Source organism: Chiroxiphia lanceolata, chromosome 20, assembly GCF_009829145.1.
Source record: "Chiroxiphia lanceolata isolate bChiLan1 chromosome 20, bChiLan1.pri, whole genome shotgun sequence".
Classification (NCBI taxonomy): domain Eukaryota; kingdom Metazoa; phylum Chordata; class Aves; order Passeriformes; family Pipridae; genus Chiroxiphia; species Chiroxiphia lanceolata.
In genome coordinates this window covers 1,980,640-2,001,538 of record NC_045656.1, presented here as the reverse complement: position 1 = coordinate 2,001,538, position 20,899 = coordinate 1,980,640, and the positions used below count along the sequence as shown (strand labels likewise).

At 47.7% G+C, this 20,899-nt stretch overlaps 1 protein-coding gene across 1 annotated transcript in view; it reads right to left on the bottom strand.

The window, feature by feature from the left end:
- The window catches only part of AUTS2 (activator of transcription and developmental regulator AUTS2), a 75,708-nt gene that overhangs the window by 19,944 nt on the left and 34,865 nt on the right, over positions 1-20,899 (bottom strand). The window contains exons 3-6 of the mRNA XM_032707851.1: positions 7,645-8,176; positions 5,891-6,144; positions 4,550-4,770; positions 4,088-4,132 (exon numbers count right to left, since the gene is read on the bottom strand). Coding sequence (XP_032563742.1) covers positions 4,088-4,132; positions 4,550-4,770; positions 5,891-6,144; positions 7,645-8,176 — 1,052 coding nt within the window. The remainder of the gene's footprint in view (positions 1-4,087; positions 4,133-4,549; positions 4,771-5,890; positions 6,145-7,644; positions 8,177-20,899) is intronic.

Below are 20,899 nucleotides of genomic sequence, written 5' to 3'. Positions count from 1 at the left end.
TCATGATGTTTAGAGCTTAAAAGCAGTTCCAAAATCAGGCAGCCAGAGCCTGTCCCTGCATTAGCCCAGCAGAGCGTGAGACAGACTTTGTTCCTTCAGTTATTCATTATTAAATTGGAGAGAGGTTTTAAATGGTTTCAGTCTGTGAGTCATTTCAAGAGAAAAGGCAGAATCCTGAGTTGAATAAGACTTAGAAATCTACTGTTTAAGTGGAAAAAATCCTTATGAGTTCTACGATATTGTATCATTAAAACTCCATTAGTACCTTGGGATTTTAATGGTATCTGTAGGAAATGAGCAAAATATGCACAATTCTTACTTCATTAGCCTGTCTGAGAGGACATCCTGCCACATCTAATATTAGCAGACAGACAATCTGATTTGTTAAAAATTAGTATTTAAACAAAATGTTAAGGCAGAACCCTCCAAAAATGTAGGGTAATTTTTTATAAGGAGAGTGTGCTAAAAATGTGCACATCTCCACTGACCTCCCTGCCCCCAGTGAGCAGAGAATTTAGGCAAAAAACACAAAAGGCTGCTCTGTAGTAGTGCAGACAAACCCAAGGGAAACAAGCAGGTAAACTAAATAAATAAATTCTTGGCTGTGAGGGTGGGGAGGCCCTGGCACAGGCTGCCCAGAGAAGCTGTGGCTGCCCCAGCCCTGGAAGTGTCCCAGGCCAGGCTGGACAGGGCTTGGAGCAACCTGGGCTAGTGGGAGGTGTCCCTGCCCATGGCAGGGGGTGGGACTAGATGGGCTTTTAGGTCCCTTCCAACCCAAACCATCCTGTGATAAACCACGACATCCCAATGGGATCTTGTCTCCGTGCTCTGGCTGTGACCCTTTGCCTCATTGCTGTAACACAGAACTCGTCCAATTCCATGGAAATGCTGGGATCACCCACCAAATTGCCTTCTGGTGGGAGTCAGGGATTCCAAGCATCACACTCCAAATACATTCTCCCAGTGAAAGCTCTGGATCTAACGGGATGGCTCCCAGCTCCACAGGGACTGGCACCCAAAAACCCACTGGGGTTCTCTGGCTGAGACAAACCCCTCCGAACACACCAGATCAAAGTCAAGCACTGTTTGCTACTTTTAAGATCAAATAAATGAGTTAATGGCCAATTGAACAGAAGCAGGACTGGGCAAAGTAAAAGACTGGACATGAAGGGCAGGAAAACACTGAGAAAATCCCATCCCAGAGTGAATCAGTATCACAAACTTTTGATGGATTTGGTTATGCCAGGCATACACATGTGCTTTGCTTCATCCTTTTTCCTTCCAGTAGCTCATCTTGCAAGGTCATTTATTCATATTATATTCACTGATCACTGAGAAAATATTTCAGTATTTCAGAGGTATCAGAAGATTTTCTCAGTTCAAAAGCATGGTATCAAACTTCTATTCAAGAGTGTTGCTGTTGTTGTTTTTAATTCTATTTAATTTGGACCTGCTCCATGCAGTGGTGCAGCAAACACTTTGAGATTTAGTTGATAGTGAATGGTAGGCATTTGAGAAATCATTAAGAGACACTTGTCCTCATTTACAATAACTTTTAATGAGTAAAATGTGCTTTAAATCCTCAAGTGTCTTCTGCATTTAATTCTCTGTGTAATGGACTAATTCCAAATGATGGGGAAAGACGTAATACTATGTATTCTATTGGCTATGACTGATAATAAGGAATTATTTCCTTAGAGTTTTATAACAACCGGTAAGTTAATTAAATGTGACCTTTCCTCAAGGGCAGAACTATTAATAAAATATAAATATTATAACTCCATGATCTCTTTGCATCAGTTAAATTCCTCCAGCTTTCAGGATCTATCTTTCATAGTCAGTGCTCCCTTTTTCCCCAGTATCCCTTCTCTTTTGAGCAGCATTTCCCCTTTCCACAGCTCTCCTTGGCTGGGTGTGTGCAATGCTAAACTAGACCTGGCTGGAGGTAAAAATGATGCCTCACTGTGCTAAAAGTGACTGTAAAATCAAAGATGCCCAGAAAGAAAACTGATTTCAACCTCAACATGAGTTTCTATGTGAGCTGTATTCCCTGTTCTCCAGGAGATGGATTCTAACCCTCAAACAGACCTTGTTCTCCTGCAAAGTTCACCTGCACTCCCTGCCAGCTTTTTTAAGGTATTCGAATTCCTGATGTGGATCTACAGTGGAAACTCTTGTCTACAGGAAGAAGGTCTGTGCAAGTGCCACAGCTGGACACTATTCCTATTTCTCCTGCCCTATGGGGTGTGCTCTCACACCACTCAGGGGCTGCTTTTTGGAGCTGCAGCTGCTGAGGGAGCCGAGGGAGCAGTTCCTGTCCCATGGGGGGATCACAAGGAGCAGTTCCTGTCCCATGGGGGGATCACAAGGAGCAGTTCCTGTCCCATGGGGGGATCACAAGGAGCAGTTCCTGTCCCATGGGGGATCACAAGGAGCAGTTCCTGTCCCATGGGGGATCACAAGGAGCAGTTCCTGTCCCATGGGGGGATCACAAGGAGCAGTTCCTGTCCCATGGGGGATCACAGGGGTCAGGCCTTGCCGGGGTTACACACAGATCATTCATCCAGTGTAACCTGGAACCACGGGATCTCCTGCTATCAGCTTGCCAAATATCCCACGGTGATCACTGTGCAACCCCTTCCCAAGGACAAACCTTTCCTGAAGGGAAGGCAGGGGAGGCACAAGGGAACAGATCTGGGCCAAGGTCCACAGCACAGCTCTCTGGCTAATGGAGAACAGCCTTTCCTGACATCAGAGGGGGTGATGCCATGACCTTTACAATCCAGGTCGATAAGGTATTATGGCACTGAATTTGAAAAGGAGATACAGCTGGAGACTTCTACAATGTTTCCTGTATTACATGTGGACTTCTGTGCTTTATTTCTAAAATTCTTCTACCTATCTCCCAGGTCCATGTTCCTGCTTGGATCAACACTGACGACAATATATCTTCTGAATCCATGTAAAGCTCAGCAAATCTGAGGGCAATTTTGCAAACAGCAATGCAAATGAGCAGCATCACCCTTTATTAGGACAGGCTTAAATGTTTGCCCAATACTCCTCGAGCTCTGAGCCTGCAAACACTCTCTTACAGTTCAAGTTACTCAGATGAAGTGCCAGAAATTCCAGGACTGTTCAGGTGTAGGCCAGGCTGTGAGCAGGGACTGTGGTTAATCAGGACAGCAGAAAGCACCACATCATGGTCTTAAGTCTTAACCAGTTTTTTTTGCCCAGTTCCACTTCTAAGCAAAACCAACACATAAAGCCAAGTGCTTTGCAGATTTCTGAGTGCTGATGCAGTACTCCTTCTCTCATCAAAATATCACTGTTGGATTTAGAAACTCTTGCCATATTCAATCAGGTACCTGCCTCTGCCAATAGGACGAAGGAAATGCAACCCAGATTTCAGCAGCAAATGAATCAATAGACTCAAACCCTTAGTAGCAGAAGGTTTACACTTAACTGGAATATTAAAAATCGGTTCATCTCAATAAATAACATTTTTGGTAGCTTAGATAAACACATCTAGTGTATAGCTGGATTCATGTTGCTGTCATCAAACAGAGCTTTCAAAACATAACAAGCCCAGTGGATCAGCTGTGCCTTTGAAATCTGAAGAATAAGACAGGTTTTCAGATTTTATCAAACAAAATATGATAGATTAGGAAAACTATTAGATTACCTATCCCTGGAGGGTTTGTATGATAGTTTGTCAGTTCATTTCAAGTTTCTTAGGAAAAATATCAGCCTAAGGGTTTGTGGCACAACTGAAACACCGTGATGGAATCACTGCTCCCTCCTGCTCCATGGAACAGTCAGCTCTTCTGTCTCATCTTTTCACATCAAACCTCTCCAAATGGTGTATGAGCAAGAGATCTTTTGATTGGAAAAGCTGATACTGCATCTTGATCAGAAACAAGCACCACGAGCGCAAGCCTTCAAAAGCCAAAGCAACCAAGGACGATAATGGTAAATCCTGGAGTGATGATTAGGGAGAGATTGGACACTGTGCCGTTGATTGAGTGGTGATCCCAACCCACCACAGAAAAGCAGTGAAGTCAGTTTGAAACAGAGCAATAAAACTCACACTGTGACGGTAGAAGGGGTCAACTTTTGTAGGGTATTTGTCAAACTGCAAAGGGATCAAAGCACAAACTAGTTATTTGATATTTCCTTGCTTTACTTCTGTTGGCAAAATAGAAGACAAACTTCTCTATTGTTTGGCAACCAACAGAGAGGAAAAAATACATAGAAAATTAAGTTTCCAATGAAACTGTTTGGGATTTTTCTTTCTTCAAAGTAAATCAAGAGACAGGAAAAGGGAAGAGGCACCAGAGTGCACACTCCTCGTCCCTCAGCTCCCATCCTTCACCTGAACCTACCGCTCACGGGCCTGTCACGAGGGAGGGACAGCCCTGCCTGTCCTGCCCAGCCACACCTGGGCAGCACAGGCCTCCTGCCCCACACCCTGGCAAATTCTTAACACTTTTTGTAATAAAGAATAGAGTTGTGCTCTACTTATCCTCACATTTCTGCCTGGGGTACGCACCATGGGCGGTGCTGGCGTCGGCATGATGGCAGTGGGTGGGATGGCGTGGGGGAAAGGCGTGAAGGTGTGCTGGTGTGTGTGTTGGTGTGTGTGCTGGTGCTGGTGCTGGTGCTGGTGGAACTCGGTCCTCAGGTAGGGCGGGGGGCCCAGGGAGGCCCCGCGATCCGCGCTCTGCGAGGCCAAAAACCGCGTGTTTAGTTCCTGACGGAGGAGATCTTGTTCTGAAACACAAACAACAAAAGAACCCCCCGTGAGCTCTGGGGCTTTTCCATACTTTGTGCCACTTGTTCTGAAACACAAACAACAAAACAACCCCCCGTGAGCTCTGGGGCTTTTCCATACTTTGTGCCACTTCGCTGTCTGTGGCATCAGTGCTGTACTTAAAACCCCGTACAGGGTGAGAAAGCTCCCTCAGGTCTTCCCCAAAGGCCTGAGACATTTGAAAGTCTCCATTTCCCCTTCCTCACCAAGCCTGCTTTCACATTCCTCTGAGCATTAGCCTGAAGGTTCTCCCTGAATTTGTATGGACATGAACACAGCCCTAAATAGGTGAGGAGGTACGAGTAGGCTGGAGGAGATAACGAGTGGCTGCTGCTCATGTGAGTACCCTGATGTACAAACTGATGTTACTCAAATGTTGATATTCCTCCATTTTCTTCCCCCACATCCTTCTCAGTGACCTGGTGAGGCCCTGGCACAGGTTGCCCAGAGAAGCTGTGGTTGCTCCATCCCTGGAAGTGTCCAAGGTCAGGCTGGACAGGGCTTGGAGCAACCTGGGCTAGTGGAAGGTGTCCCTGCCCATGGCAGGGTGGTGGATCCAGATTAACATCCTTCCAAGCCAAACCATTCTGTGATTCCATGATCTCCCCACAGGCGAGGTATAAAAGAGCACAGTTTTCTCCAGTGATAAGAATCTCTACATCTCACCCTCCCACACCATCTTGCACAAACACAGGCTCAGCACCACTGTGTTCACAGCCACTGCAGACCCTCTCCCCAGCCAGGGAAGCAACTCTGGGCTCAGACCACAACTGCAGTGAAGACCTTCAGCAAAGGGGTCACAGATTCTGTGGGGGCACATGGTGGTTGTACCATGGGTTGAACAAAAGAGAAAGGAAAAAAGCACAGCCTTCCGAAAATAGTCATTCCCAGGGCAGAGGAAAAGTCATTGGGTATGTCTGGGTGTTTTGGGGCTTTGATATCACTTAGAATCATCCAGCGGCAAGTACAGCCTCTCCCCACCCAACAGTGCACCTAAAACAGTTACTGGGACTAAAACCAGAGAACCGGTGTCCTACACCGCACGAGACCCTCTGGGGCCACGACCCCTCTGGCTCTTACCTGAGTAAGTGCTACCAGCGGGGTGTCCTGGAACCTGCAGTGTCCCTGACGTCAGTGGAGGTGGAGGGGGCAGAGCCGTGGGAGGGGCAAACATATTGGGGTGGTGGGGGTGTGCTGGGGGCTGCAGGGTGGGTGTGAAGGTGTGCAGGGGGCTGTGGCTGGGCAGGGACAGCGGGAACGGGGAGGCCGAGGGGTGGTGGGATATGTGGGGAGGAGGGGCCTGAGTCTTGGCAGGAGTGCTGCTTCTGCTGCTGCTGTTAACAAGAAGAAAAGCAATTAGGCTTTGCATGGAGGGGAGGAAAGCTCTGAACACAGACCCCCCCCAACCCACACACAGCTCACATTAAACACAGCACGGATGGAACTCAAGGATTACAGATGCAGGTTACTATTCCCAGCCCCACCACCGTGATACTCCTTCCTCCCACCACCTGCTGGACCTTCTCTGATATCTTTTACTTCTTTTGGTCTCTCCACACCAGCACTTGACACATATTCTCTCTCTCTGTAGGAGGCTGGTATTCTGTCCCCCGACAACACAGGGATGACACACAAAGGAGTAATCAGCCCTGTGCATTCATTACTTAATTATCAGGTCCTTTCTACATGACTGCTTCTGATTCATGTTTTCAGGCAAATGGAGCTCAAAATCAGTGATCACTGCATTAGTAAAAGTTTAATTTTTTTTGCTATGAATTAGTAAAATGAAAGACTGCAGAACATGTGAAATGAAGTCGAGAAGGCAACAAAAGATATGTGTTTATTGTATAGATAATGCCTCTCTCTACCCCCACAATATAAAGAGATAAGACGAGTCAACAAAATAACTATTTGTGATTACACTGGTTGCAATTTCTCAGGTTTCTTGTCCTAGTGATGAGTATTTAAAATATATTCATGTAGGGCTGAATTCTACTTGTCTTTATTTCATGTAACAACATGTTCCTATTGCAGTGACTTTTAAAGACAAGCAATACCAGCTTGGTTAAAAATAAATCCAAGTCTTAAACACCTCCATAGTGAAAACATGAAGCAACCATAGTGCTGGTTCATCAGGTCCTGAAGGTCACCAACTGCCTCAGATTTGGGGAATGACAACCTTGCTTAGAGCAGGGGAAACCTGAGGGTCCTGACTCCGAGAGACATCACGGGTTTCTGTGAATGTGTTGTTTAATCTCACTGCTCATCTTTAGAGGGGGATAACAAAAGGTGAGGCCGATCTCACTGTGGCCAGGTGAGAGAAAAGCACTGCAGACTGCCAGGTGTCAGCAGTGCAGGAAACACGGAGCAGTGCAGTCCCTGGTGTGTGACTGGTGGTGCTGGGCTGTGTGCAGCTGCACCACACTCCCTGCTCTAGGGCACGGCAGTGTCTGGAGAATCAGATGTTTACAGGGATGGCAGGGTTAAAGAGTTACCCTTCAGAGAGCAGCCCAGCCTGCAGGAACTGCCATTTTCTTCCCCTCATATATACTGTGTAAAATCCCCTCCAAAAACCCAAGTATGACAGGCAGGAAAAGGAAAAGCTAATTTAAAAATACCCGGGGTTTTTGGGATCGCCAGGTCAGACACAGAGTGATCCTGGCTCATCTCAGGGTAGGAGCTGAGGTTAAATGCACTAAGTCTCCTTTACTTCCCAGTGATGGGATGGGATGTGCTGCCACTCATCTCCTTTAGTTAATTCCCCTCCACTCCATCCAGGCTCAGCCCAGGTCCCACCCCAGCACGGCTGCAGTGACCCAGACCCATCCTCCTACCTCAAGCTGTTGAGGCTCAAGCTGCTGCTGTTGTAGGCGGAGAGGGGCTGGGAGAGGCTCTGTGCGGCGGGATGGGGCTGCACGGCGGGCAGGGCCGCCTGGGCCGGCGGCAGCGGCGACTGCGGCCGCGGCGGGTGCTGCCCGGGGGGGTGCTGCCCGGGGGGGTGCTGTGCCGAGGGGTGCTGTGCCGAGGGGTGCTGTCCAGGGGGGTGCTGGGGAGCAGGGGCCCGGGAGGGCTCCTCGGGGGCCGGGGGCAGCGGCGCGGGCGGGGGCGGCGGGACGGGCAGCTCCGGGCGCGGGGCGAGCGCGGGGCTGGGGCAGCGGGCCTCGGGCGGCTCGGGGTGAGGCTGGGCCAGCGGCTGCGCCACCTGAGGGCAAGGGTCTTTAGGCACCACGGGCTCAAGGACGGGGTCTTTGCTGCTGTCCTGGCTCTTCTCTTGGCTCCTTTCTAATCCTGATATTTTGGGGACAGCCGGGCCCCGAGCACCAGGGTCGTCATTGTCAGCGGGCGGACCGACTCCTAACTCCTTATCTGCAACAACACAGAGACACAGAGGGTTAAAACCAAGCTAGCAAAACCAGTCACACTCTGGGCAGTTCCATTTTGTTTTCATCAAGAACCACCCATGCCAACGCGAAACCAAATCAAACCCCTCTTCCTGTCCTCTCTCTCCGATAACCCTCCTCAGAACAAACCCCCTGGCAGAGAAGAGAGACCCTGTTTAGTGCTGCTGTTCTCTCTCATTGTCACTCATCATCACTGACCCGCTGAGGGAACCAATGCCACCCGAGCTCTGGGCCTTAGCTCAGAAACATTAGGGTTGGAAAAGACCTATAAGATCATCAACCACCAACCCAGCACCAACACCATGTTCACCACTAACCATGTCCTCAAAGGGCCACATCCACGTGTTTCTTGAACACTTCCAGGGATGACGACTCCACCACTGCCCTGGGCAGCCTGTGCCAGTAATGCCTGACCACTCTTTTAGTGAAGGAATTTTTCCCAATATCCAACCTAAATCTCCCCTGGCACAACTTGAGGCTGTTTCCTCTCTTGTCCATTCTTACCTGGGAGCAGAGCCCGACCCCCACCTGACTCCACCCTCCTGTCAAGGAGTTGGAGAGAGTGAAAAAGTCCCCCCTGAGCCTCCTTTTCTCCAGGCTGAGCCTCCCCAGTTCCCTGAGACACTCAGACCCTTCAACATGACACAAGATCTAAACATTAAAACCCTGGCTCTTTTTGGTTGGCTGGTCATGGAATGACTTACTTCTATTTTCCAACTCTTTAATAATATTAATTAATTAATATTATTATAATTTTAACACTTGCTACAGTGGAGTTTTGCTCACTGGGGCTCTACAGTAATTTCCTACTGGAATCACTCCCCAAACCTTCTGCCAAAGCGTATCCGGTCCATGGCACCCCTTGGAATAAATTGAGGGAATGCTGCTGACCCAAGACTGGAAAAGGTGATGCCTGAAGGAGGGGGGATCAGGAGCACCATTTAGGGCTGTATCTCACAATAATTTGGAACAGCTGAACTTACACCTTCAGCAAAGATGGAAGTGCAGCATATGGAAAACACAGAAGGTTTGAAGGGAGTTGGGACAAACTTATAATTAAAAAAGGATCCAGTGTTCTAAATAACCTTAAGATAGGAAAACTTTACTCCTTCTTCTGCCAGTTTTAAGGGGTAAAACAGCTAAATGTGTAATAAAATAATACATATCCAGAGAAAATTGTTGACAGCTCCATTGTCCAAACCCCGAAGTAAAGGAGTGAAATAAAGAGGGAGGGGAGTGAACTCGCCCAGCCCATAGCCCAGGTACACATGTTCTCCAACCATCACATCACTGGAGACAGCCTGGCAGATATGTGTCACAAACACAGCATCATCTGGGTTTCATTTAGTTAAGACATCAAAACAAACCATGTCAGGCACCGTTACTGGTGCTTTACAGGCCCTGTGCAAAGGTAGCAGCAGAGGTTTTTCATAGTTTGTAGACAGGAGATGGGGAAAAGAGGGTAAAGAGAGGCAAAAGGGAGGTAAAGAGGATAAGAAGGAAGAAGGAAAGGGGAAAAAAGTAAGCAGACTTATTTGATGAGGACCTACTTTAATCACTTCTGGAATATGTAACCTGTAACAGGCACAAATTTGGATCAGAAGACTATGGAGGCAAGAGTGGGACTCCAGAGGGATAAAAATAATTACTGTGCCGTATGCTCAGGGTCTATCTCACTGCAATTAAAGTGCAGGTTCTAAATAAAGGGACTTCCCTTGCATTAATTGTTTGGATCAATCCTGTTTGATCAAACAATTTTAGAAATTAGACAGAGAGTGATCTGCACAGGTGTAAAGGCAGGTCCCCAAGGAGGAAAGAAGTGAGCACGTTTGTTCAGGAATAGGTGGATCTATGTTCTCAGTCCTTACAGGTGTAAAAGTTTTTATTTTGTTTTGTTTTTTTAACACAATGGCATAATAATTAGGGCTTTGAGGGCTTAGCCTTGTCATTAGAAATCCCCCACTAGATGAATGAAGTAGGTGGTCTGGAAACCCTGCACAGGTGATACTTCCAAATCTACAGGGAACACCTTGCACTCAGTGCCTTCATTAAATCCTTCCACTTGGTATTTTTAGCCCCTCTCATGTGTGGAACATTTATTCAGCACAGCTCTGTGCTGAGGATCTGCTCCTCATGCTCCTCCTCCCCAGGAGAAAAGGGTTGGGAATGCCACTGTCTCCTGGGGATCTTTTGCTGCTGCTCACATCTTCATTACACAGCACCCAAGTACCATTCCTGGGAGTCTGCACTTGGGAGATGCTCTTTGTAGTCAGATAATGTTGTTCCAAATGTCTCACACCAAATGTGCCCACGGTTTCTCCCTCTCCCTGTCTAACTCCCCTGCCCCCACACAGTCCCCCAACACAGGGTCAGCTGTCCAGGAGTCTCTCTAACCCCAGTAACCCAGTGTACACGTCCCTGCATGGGTGATAATTATGATGTATAAATCAGAAATTTCTCATGCCACAGTATCTCTTTGGGGAGCTGAAATCTGCCCTCAGTGATGAACATTACCAGTTACAGGTACTTGGACTCCCAGTTCTCCCAGCACTCGCTGATGGAGCACATTTTGTCTAAATGAGTGGCATCCTCAACCTCACCAGGGCTGCCCATGGCACTGATCAGGTTCCCCAGGGCCGTGGGCACAGCCCAAAACCTGCCAGAGCTCCAGGAGTGTTTGGAATGCCCTCTGGAACAGGGTGGGATTGTTGGGGTGTCTGTGCAGGGCCAGGAGCTGGACTGGATGATCCCTGTGGGCCCCTCCCAGCTCAGGATATTCTGTGATTCTGTGTTTCATAAGGAGGGTTTGAGTCTTCATCAACAGCACTTCAGGGTCACACAGACAAGATTAGGCTTTTTCTACCAGTACATGCTGACTGAGAGGCTCAGTGTGAGAACTATGGGGAAAAAAAACCCTTTATGTCACTGTGACACAGACAAGCCAAACTTCTGAGTTTGTTTATCATCACAGGAAAGTTCACAAGTGAATTTTCTTTGCTGGCAGCCTCCACACTCTGTTTTGGATGAAGTGGAATCACTGCATCGTTATTCAGGAGAGCAGGAACTGTGATGTAACTTCCATGGCCTCCCCTTCCCCACTGGGTTGAACCTGCATGCAGCAGCAGTCAGCCTTTTATTGAAAAAGGAATAAAGCCATAATTTGATGCTGAGGACTGAGGAACATGGGCTTAGCTTGTCCCACCCACACAGGAGATGCAGCTTCTATTATCTTCCTTTCCTGTGCCATTTGATGTGTCTTAAATTTCAAATTCCTCTATTTTTCACTTAGCACAGACAAACTGGGGATGTCTCAAGAGGAAGGACTCCCAGCAGCCTCCATGACACCCTGCAGTGTGTGTGATTCTACTGCACTGGCTCCATTACACTTCCCTCCAGAGCCATGGATTTGTATAATAAGCACACATCATATGCAGTTTTCCTCTCTTCCTAATGTGCAAACCAGTAAAATTTGCCCCAAACTCCATGTTCTGGCTCCTTTGGACCAGCTAGGTGGTCCCAAAGAGCCAGAGGAAGGCCAGGGGTGGCCAGTTGAGACCATCACAGCCACAGATGATGCCCAGCTGTGCTTCTGCTGGCAGAAAGGCCCCATCAGAATTCGCCAAATTTGAAAATCCCAGAGATTCACCAATACAGAACACTCTCAGTTTGCCTGGTCAAGTGTTGCTTACAGTGGGTTCACCGTGCCTGGTTGCACAGGAGATGCCAAGAGCCAGCACAGGGCATTCCATGATAAGAGCTGAGGCCCCTGGGCAGCCCCAGTGGCAGCCAAGGACGTGTGACCTGGGCATCCCTGCCCTGCCCTGCCAGGACCTGGGGAATGAAACCTCCTCAGGCAATGATGCTGTCAACTTACAGTGGCCAAGCTTGCTTTCTGAACAGAAAATCATCCAACTTTTCCATGCCCAGGTCTGGAGTGTCATCCAGAAACTAGGCTGTATCATATCCTGTCCCTCCTCCCTCTGCCTGCATCAGGATTCAGCCTCTCCATATCTGGCCTGGGAGCCTTCAGGCATCATCAGAGAGCTTTTCAGAGACAGCACTAAATTTTCACTTTCCCGAGAGGAAAGTTTTGAATTAAGCTCAAAGACCTTATTGCACAAGTAAGAAAATTACAGGAATTTTCAGTGTTTTGCAGCATTATCTCTGGGACTGAGCATTCAGCCTACCAAAGAAAGATTTTATGGCATTATTTAATTTAAAAATAGTATTAATTTTCTTTTTCTACTTTGCTAAGCTGAACTCTTCTCTTGAGAACACTCCCTCTGCCTAACTCAAGTTTTCTGCAAACTTCTTAATGCAAGATTAAAAACACAGATCTTTCAAAAATAGAAAAACTCTTTTTCTCCAGCTTTACCACGGATAAGTGTGGAGTTGGTGCAAACTGTCACAGCAAATACAAGCCCCAAGAAGATCTCTGGAGTCATGGAGTGCAGGAAAGATCTACCCCACAGACCACCAGCCCTAGGAGGTTCACCTCAGCAAGCATTTTACAAGGCTTGAAACAATTAATCAGGTTGAAGATTGATTAGAAGGTTTGATATTGATTAGACATTGGTCAGTGCAACACTGGGATGAACAGGGGCAGGTGGCAGGAGCTGTTGGGTGCACCAGCCAACAGGGACCACATGGGCCCCAGAGGGATTCAGCTGCTCCACTGGATACACATAATTTGCTAAAAACAATTTCTCATTTTTAGCGCACAGTCATCTTTCATCCTAATTTCCAAGGACACTAACAAAGCATTTGATTATGCAAATGAAGAAGATGCCTTGGAAAGCACGGTTACTGCAGCTCTGTCATCTGCTGATAGCAATTACTCCCCAGTAAGCAGGTATTTAGTACAAGAGAACAGCAAGGCTGGTGACACACTTTGCACTTAATTATAAAACAAAGGAAATCATTCAGGACAAAAGATTTTGCTACCTCCTGTTAAATGTTTATCTTCTGTGTTCAAACTGATTTAATTGTCAACAATGAAGTTGCAGATCAGTGAAAAGAAGCACTTAGTGGCATTGCACAAGATGTTGACAATTCTTCAGCCATTGAGCTGCTTCTGGCCTTGATTTGAGAGCGCAGAGTCCTCCAATACTGCACATGAAATAATTTATTTCATCCAGCTCTTAAACAGAACATACTCCATAAATGTAAGTCCTATAGCCCTGTACACTGGGAGTGTAATACTAACAGCCCTTATTTTTAAAAAAGCACTTTTTACTTAGTAAAAAGGAATGAAATAAAGCTTTCCAGAGGAAAGCAAAGAACAGAACATCCCAACACCCCCTGTCTCAGAAATCCTGGCATTTTGGTGAATAGGAAGGAGCTGTAGGCTCAGCATGACAGATCCTGGGAGAGAGAAACACTGGGAGAACTCAATCCTGCTTCAGTGCAGGGACACGATATGCACAGCCAAAGATCTATTTCCAATAGGGAAAATCTCCTGACTTCCTAACCCTTCCAGTTCAGAATCAATAAATTACATCATTAACTACACAACCCTGAAGTATTCCATGGCCAGCTCAGGTGCTGACTGAAGGGGACTTCTCTCAAACGTCAGGAAAACTTCCCACATGGCAACTGCTGCTGACCAAGTCACTGGGGGATATTGTTTGATAATAATGGGTTTGAGCTTAAAGAGTTTTACCTTCCTGTTTCAAGTCTGCATTTTTAATTAAAGAATTCGAGGTCTTGTCTTCACAATATTTCTAAAGCACACCCAGATTCACACAAATGAAGGCAACACCTTGTTAAGCCAGGCTGGTTGTCTGTGCTTCCCACCACCCACTGCACCAGCACGAGGCTTTTCCAAGTCAGGTGTACAGCCCTTGGAGCCAGTGTATGAAAAGCCACCTGCCCAGCCCATGGGTTCTCATGCTGATCTCTGCTCAAAGACTGGCTTATACCCAAAAGCTTGTTATGTACCTAAATCTCAAGAGTCGTAGAATCCCAGAATGGTTTGGGTTGGAAGAGACCTGAAAGCTCATCTCATTCCACCCCCTGCCATGGGCAGGGACACCTTCCACTAGCCCAGGTTGCTCCTAGCTCCGTCCAACCTGGCCTTGGACACTTCCAGGGATGGGGCAGCCACAGCTTCTCTGGGCAACCTGTGCCAGGGCCTCCCCACCCTCACAGGGAAGAATTCCTTCCCATCTAACCCTGCCCTCTGGCAGTGGGAAGCTGTTCCCTCTTGTTCTGTCACTCCAGACCTTCGTCCAAAGTCCTTCTCTGCCTTCTGCAATCCTCTTTGGGCTATTCCAGAAACACCCTGTGACCTACCCAGCGGTGAGAGCATTTCAAACCTGCCCAGAGCAAATAACGTGGCTGTACAAGACAATAATCAATTAAAAAAGAAAGCACAGGAAGGCTTGATAATTTTCTCCAATTATCAACAGGGACATCACCTCAGCACAAGGTTAACCCCATCACAGGGCGAGGGAAGGCAAATATAGTGGGCTTATCCAATGTATTTGCCTTGGCCACGTAGCCACAATATTCCCTCAAATGCCCATGACATCTGCTCAGCCCGCTCAAATGTGACAGGATTACTTGAATGAGCCTGAACAAAACCAGCTTTCAAAAGCAGCTTGAAAAGTATCACTGACTGAATTTAGCCTGACAGCTCAGTTTAATATACCAAGGACAAAAAAGATCTGTGTGATATGTTTATACAGCAAAATAACACATCTATTCCCCGTGAGAGGTGTCATACCCTCAACTCACCAGCCACATACCCCTGCTTCCTTTGGGAATTTGTTCTTTAGAGCCAGGAATTTCTATTCTGATTTTAAAGGCATGATGCCAATATAAGCAGAGAGCTTAAAAACTCTTGCTATGAAGCTCAGCCTGACCAAGACAATTCCTACTTTTAACTACAACCATTTCAGCTCATTGGTGTTTACAGGGAAACTTCGCTGAGCTTACACATCCCAGCTCCCCCAGCAGGGTCACTATTCTCATGCTCAGCACGATTTTGCTCCTGTTTCCAGTGCTGCAGAGAAAAATCTGGGTATTATGGAATCACAGAATCACAGCACCATTAGGGCTGGAAAAGCCCTCTGAGATCCTCGAGTCCAACCGTTCCCCCAGCATCGCCAAGGCCAGACTGACCCACGTCCCCAAGTGCCACATCCACATGTCTGCTGAATCCCTCCAGGGGTGGTGATTCCACCACTGCCCTGGGCAGCTGTGCCAGGGCTTATCCAGCCATCTGCTCTAACACAGCACTGCTGAGGAAGAATTCTTCTGGTCTGGGTCATATCAGTAAATGCAGATTTCACTGCTTCTGGCCAACAAAGTGTCTCATTAAATGTGTCAATTATAAGTGTCCAGTGATGCCCATCTCTCTGTAAATTGAATTTCTGGGCTAAAACACATCTCATGAATTTGGTTTGTTTTAAAAGGGGGGAAAAAAGAAGCTAATTTACTGAATTGGTTAAAATGTGTAACTGAAGATCTACCCATCATTGGTGTTTCATTCCTTTGACAACACAGTCACTAAAAGCTTTTCTTTGTATGTAAACATGACTCTGCACACCAAATTCTTCCTGTAAGGGACAGCAGTATAGGACTTAAATGACTTTATAGAAATTAAAATAGAAAAGAATACAAAACTGAGAAAAAGAAATGGCAACAACAAGGACTCTTTGGCATGTTTTGTTCTTGCATCATTCTACAGCATTTTATACACAGGAGTGGGATATTCCACTGTATGGCAAGTCAGAAATGGAGAACTTTCTAGCTTTGAATGACAGCCATCCCTATGGGACCATTGCTGTCTCCTGGATAATTCACTGTAGGTATTGGGGCCTCTTCTGGTCCAAAGATCTCCTGGTGCCCTCTCTCCCCTCCATCATGGCTACAACAGGTATCCTTGGTCTTGGTAACTTGTGCTCTTGACCATCTCTCCAAACCTGCTCTCCACAGACATCAATCAAACCTACAGAAACAGCTGAAGTCTGACTAATTGCCCAAGTCACACCCATGTTCAGACAGGAGGTGGGGAGCTGTGGAACCTGGCAGGCCACACAGAGATGCTGTTTTCCATGTTCATGGCAACTGGAAAGGCTGTGCTGCCAACCAGCTCTGCTTTCACATGTGTCAGGTCAGCTGGTGGTTCCTGGCAGAGTAAATTTTGGTACAGCAAAGGGTCCTTTTTATCCTAAGTGCTTCACACAACGTGACACGTTTTACTCCAATCAGCTGAACTACTTTCACTACGTTTATCTGTGACCCGAGGGGGTCACAGATTTATTCCTTATAAATACATACAGCAGGACTCTGTGAAATAGGATTTCTGACAGGACTATTGACTCATTGAGCACTGTGCTTGCCCTCCAACAGACCTGGAGGAATAACACATGTCATGCCAACCAGGCACCTCCATGTGACCAAGAAAGTATTTTCCTTAAGCCCTCTGGATGATCACTTACTGTGAACACAGGTTGGGCAGTGCCCATCATCTCAGGGCACCACTTTTACCACTGTTTCATCATTTTGCTGGAAGATTGACTCCAATGTCAGTGAGCACTGGCCATGGCAGTTTGTAGAAAATGCAATTTGGGGCACTGTGGTTTTTTATTACCAACCTGAAAGCAAAATCCAAGTGAAGGTGCAAAGTCAGGGTGAAGGCACTTGTGAACTACCTGTTCACTGCTGAGGCAGATGTTGTCTTCAAGGAAGCTCTGACTCAAATGTTTCTTCCCAGAGGTGTGGATAATCTCTGCACTGTCCATACAGATCACTAAAAAGACACTGAGTTGCTGTGAAAGTGCCTTTGCACATCAGCAGCAGCAGTGCTCACCTTAGTGTTTACTGACTGACCTGGCTGTAACGAAAACAGCAGAGCAGCAGGTCAGCAGCATTCCTGTTATGACAGAGCAGCTGTCTGAGAAGCTGCCACGTGAACACATCCTAAACCACCCCAGCAGGAATGAACACAAACACCCCCAGCTCAGTGTCAGCTCAGCACCACACTCAAAAATCTAAATAAACATCCTCGGTGCCAAAATAAATGGTGAGCAATGAAGGCCAGATTAACATCAGATCTGCCCCAAACAAACCTCCACTGTCACTGTGGTGTGGTTAATGAGCTGGCAGGTCACAGGGCTGACACAACAGTGTCCTACAAGCAGAAAGGACACCAACACTGGGACAGCCCTGCCTGCTGCAGGGTGCTTTTGCAGCCCCAAACACAGGGATTTTCTACACAAACCAGAATCATTAGCCTGTGTATGATTCATAATACCATTTGTGCTCCTCACTTTTATTTTGTTTCATGTTGTGCCTTGCTGCTGAGGCTAATTATTATCCAGCACTGGTACATTCAAAGACTTCAGCCTCACACGCAGGATTTTGTGGTGTTGCCTCCGTGTCACAAGGAACTGTAATTCTAAAAGGATTAAAAGTTTACCAGCACAGTCATGTAAAGTAGAAAATGAATTGTTCACTCTTCTCATCTCTGTTTGGAAATTAGATTACGGGCTCCAAGTGAGCTGAAATACAGAATGAGGCAAATCTATGTGATTAGCTCACAGGTGGCCAGTGAGCCTTTCTGGGCTTCAAAGCCTGGCAGATTCCCATTAGCTGCAATAACAAAAGAATGTGTACTTATCCCTCAGCCCCAGCCCTGCCCTGTGCCAACACGGCTACCTGCTGTGCTAATCCTCAGAGCCAATATCATCATCCCCAATTGTTGGTTCATGAGTTTGCTCAGCTGTCGGTCGGGACACACGGTCTGTGTGGCACAGCAGAGCTCAGTCCTGCTTCCCCAGCACAGCCCACAGCCACTTCCCAGCAGCGGGAGGGAACTGGGGTGCTCACCCCAGCCAGCCCCACGCTGTCAGCAGCTGTTTCCCAGCACTAAGAACAGCGTTGGTACCATTAATCACGAGTGTTTCCTCTAAACAAACAAACACGGCTTCACCTTCATCTTCTCTCTGTGGAAGGCACCCCTGTGAGTGTGTCAGTGCAGCAGAACCCATCACACACCAGGGCAGAAACCAGCACAGACAGCAAATCCAGGGGTGGGCAGAAGGTCACAAGTGATGCAGAACATCAATGGCCCATTTCATGTGGGATTTGCTCCTGACTCATCCCAGGTGCAGATGTGGTGGCACAATGGGAGCCCCACGCTCAGTCACAAGGGAAAACTCTCCAAGTCCTCCTGGCAAGAGGCTGGTTAATACAATGACCCTTGAGGGTTCCTTCCTCTAGCAAACTCACATCCTACCTGGTACCAGTGTGATAACTTTATTATTATTTCTATAAACGTCTAATAATCCTCTGAACCCCCCCCTAAGCTCTTCACTGTAATATTATCTTGCCTCAGGGAGCTCTACAACTCAACTTACAATTTCCTTTTCTTCCTTTCATAGAATCACAAAATCATTAAGGTTGGAAAAGCTCTCCAACATCATCAAGTCCAATGTTCAACCAAATACCCCCATGAGCACTAAACCACATCACAAAGTGCTCCTCTACTAATTTCTGGAACCCTTCCAGGGACAGTGACTCCACCATTGCCCTGGGCAGCCTGTGCCAGTGCTTGTCCACTCTTTCAGTGATGAAATATTTTCCTAACATCCAACCCGAACCTTCCCTGGAATGTGTTAGGCCGGGAAATGAGAAAACGTCTCCCTATTCCCACATCACAAACTCACCAGGATATTTCATACTAACTTTATAATTTATACATCAAAAATTAAAAAATCCTGTTGAACAGTGGTGCTGTGGACAGGGGGCAACTAGTGCTTCAGGTATCCACCCTCCCACCCTGCCCTTCCCTGGCATGTTTTATAAACCAGTCTGGGGAAGCAACTGGAATTCAAAGTAACCTATTCCCTTTTCATTTCCCTTTTACTAAAAGCCTGAACCACCAAAGCTTGCTTCAAACAGCCCTGCTGCTGGAATAAATGCTTGGAAAACTGCCCCTGTCCCTGAGCTGCAGGTCCCTAAAGCACCAAGAGGCTCAGTGCTGGAACTCTCAGCCTCCCCCCAGTTGTGCACACATTTAACTGGACGTGAAGAGAGTCAGTTCCTGATTAAGAACAGCTGATGATTTGATTTGTGGATGAACACCACACACACCTGGGCTCACAGGCACCAGCTGCTGCAGGGCTGGTGACGTGGCACTCGGGCTGTACCTGCTCGGGATCCTCACGTCAGGTAATCAAGGGTGGCACTGAACTCCCCTGCTCGGTGTTACAGCCTCACACAGCCCAGGTTCTCCTTGTGTCACCCCAGTGTCCTAGAGCTGGAAGTCATGGTGACCACCCTCCCCAGGGCAGGATTGCACATGCTGCCAGTTACATCATAGAATCCCAGGGTGGGTCAGGCTGGAAGGGACCCCAGTGGGTCACTGGTGCCACCTCCCTGCTCAGGCAGGGCCAGCCCAGAGCACAGGGCACAGGATTGTGTCCAGAGGGCTCTGGAATATCCCCAGGGAGGAGACTCCAGCCCCTCCCTGGGCAGCCTGTTCAGAGCTGGGGCACTGCCCAGGGAAGAAGTTCTTCCTCCTGTCCAGCTGGAGCTTCCTGGGCATCAGTTCCTGCCCGTTCCTGCTGGGCCATTGCTGGGCCCCCCGAGCAGAGCCTGCTCCATCCTCTGCCCCCTCCCTGCAGCCCCTGACACACAGTGGGAGGGCCCCTCTCAGGGTCTGCTCTGGAGGCTGAACAGCCCCAGCTCCCTCAGCCTTTGCTGCTCAGGGAGATGCTCCAGTGCCCACAGCTCTACAAAGTGCCAGTAGGAGCTCGTGCTCCAAACCTTTCCAGCAAGGAACCAGACAACCTTCAGAAAAATGGCAGCCTGAAGTCTGCAAAACTACACACCAGGAATTCCCACTTTGTCTGACTAACTGCTGTGGAGATAGAAGAAAAAAGCCCATTCCAGAGCCAGCCTGGAATGCAACACCCAAACCTCTTCCACCCAGCACAGGTGGAGCACACTGAGAAAGGAGGTTTCATTGTTCAACTTTCATTTTTATCTCAACAGTTGAACAACTCACATTTTACTTTATTTTATTTTCCCCTCTCTGTTCCTCCTCTCCAAGGCCTTTGATCAGGGAAAACATCCCTCTAAGGGCACACTACAGCACCCACTGAACTCCGAGCACATGCCTGGGACACATTTACCCAGCCATTTACTGACACTGCACCCACGCATCAGGGGCAGAGGGGGGAGGTTGGCAGAGCTGTGGGCAAAGGGGGTTGGTTTCTGTCCTCCCAACACTCCTACTGGCAGCCTGAGTCCTCTCCCAGTGCTCAGCTTTGGGTCATAGAATGATGGAATGGTTTGGGTTGGAAGGGACCTTGTTCCACCCCCTGCCATGGGCAGGGACACCTTCCACTGTCCCAGGTTGCTCCAAGGCCCGTCCAACCTGGCCTTGGACACTTCCAGGGATGGGGCAAACACAGCTTCTCTGGGCAACCTGTGCCAGGGCCTCCCCACCCTCACAGGGAACAATTTCTTCCTAATATCTTATCTAAACCTATTCTCTTCCAGCTTAAAAGCAAGAGAAAAGGCCATTTTCATAACTGGTTTGGTTTCCAAGAAGCAGAGCTTGGCTCCAGAAGCAGCCTGATGGAGACAGGTCTGATCCAACATCCTAAAATCCATGGGGCTGCAGATGGCAGTGTCCAACAGAAATCTCAGTTGCTTATAAATTAAGGATAGG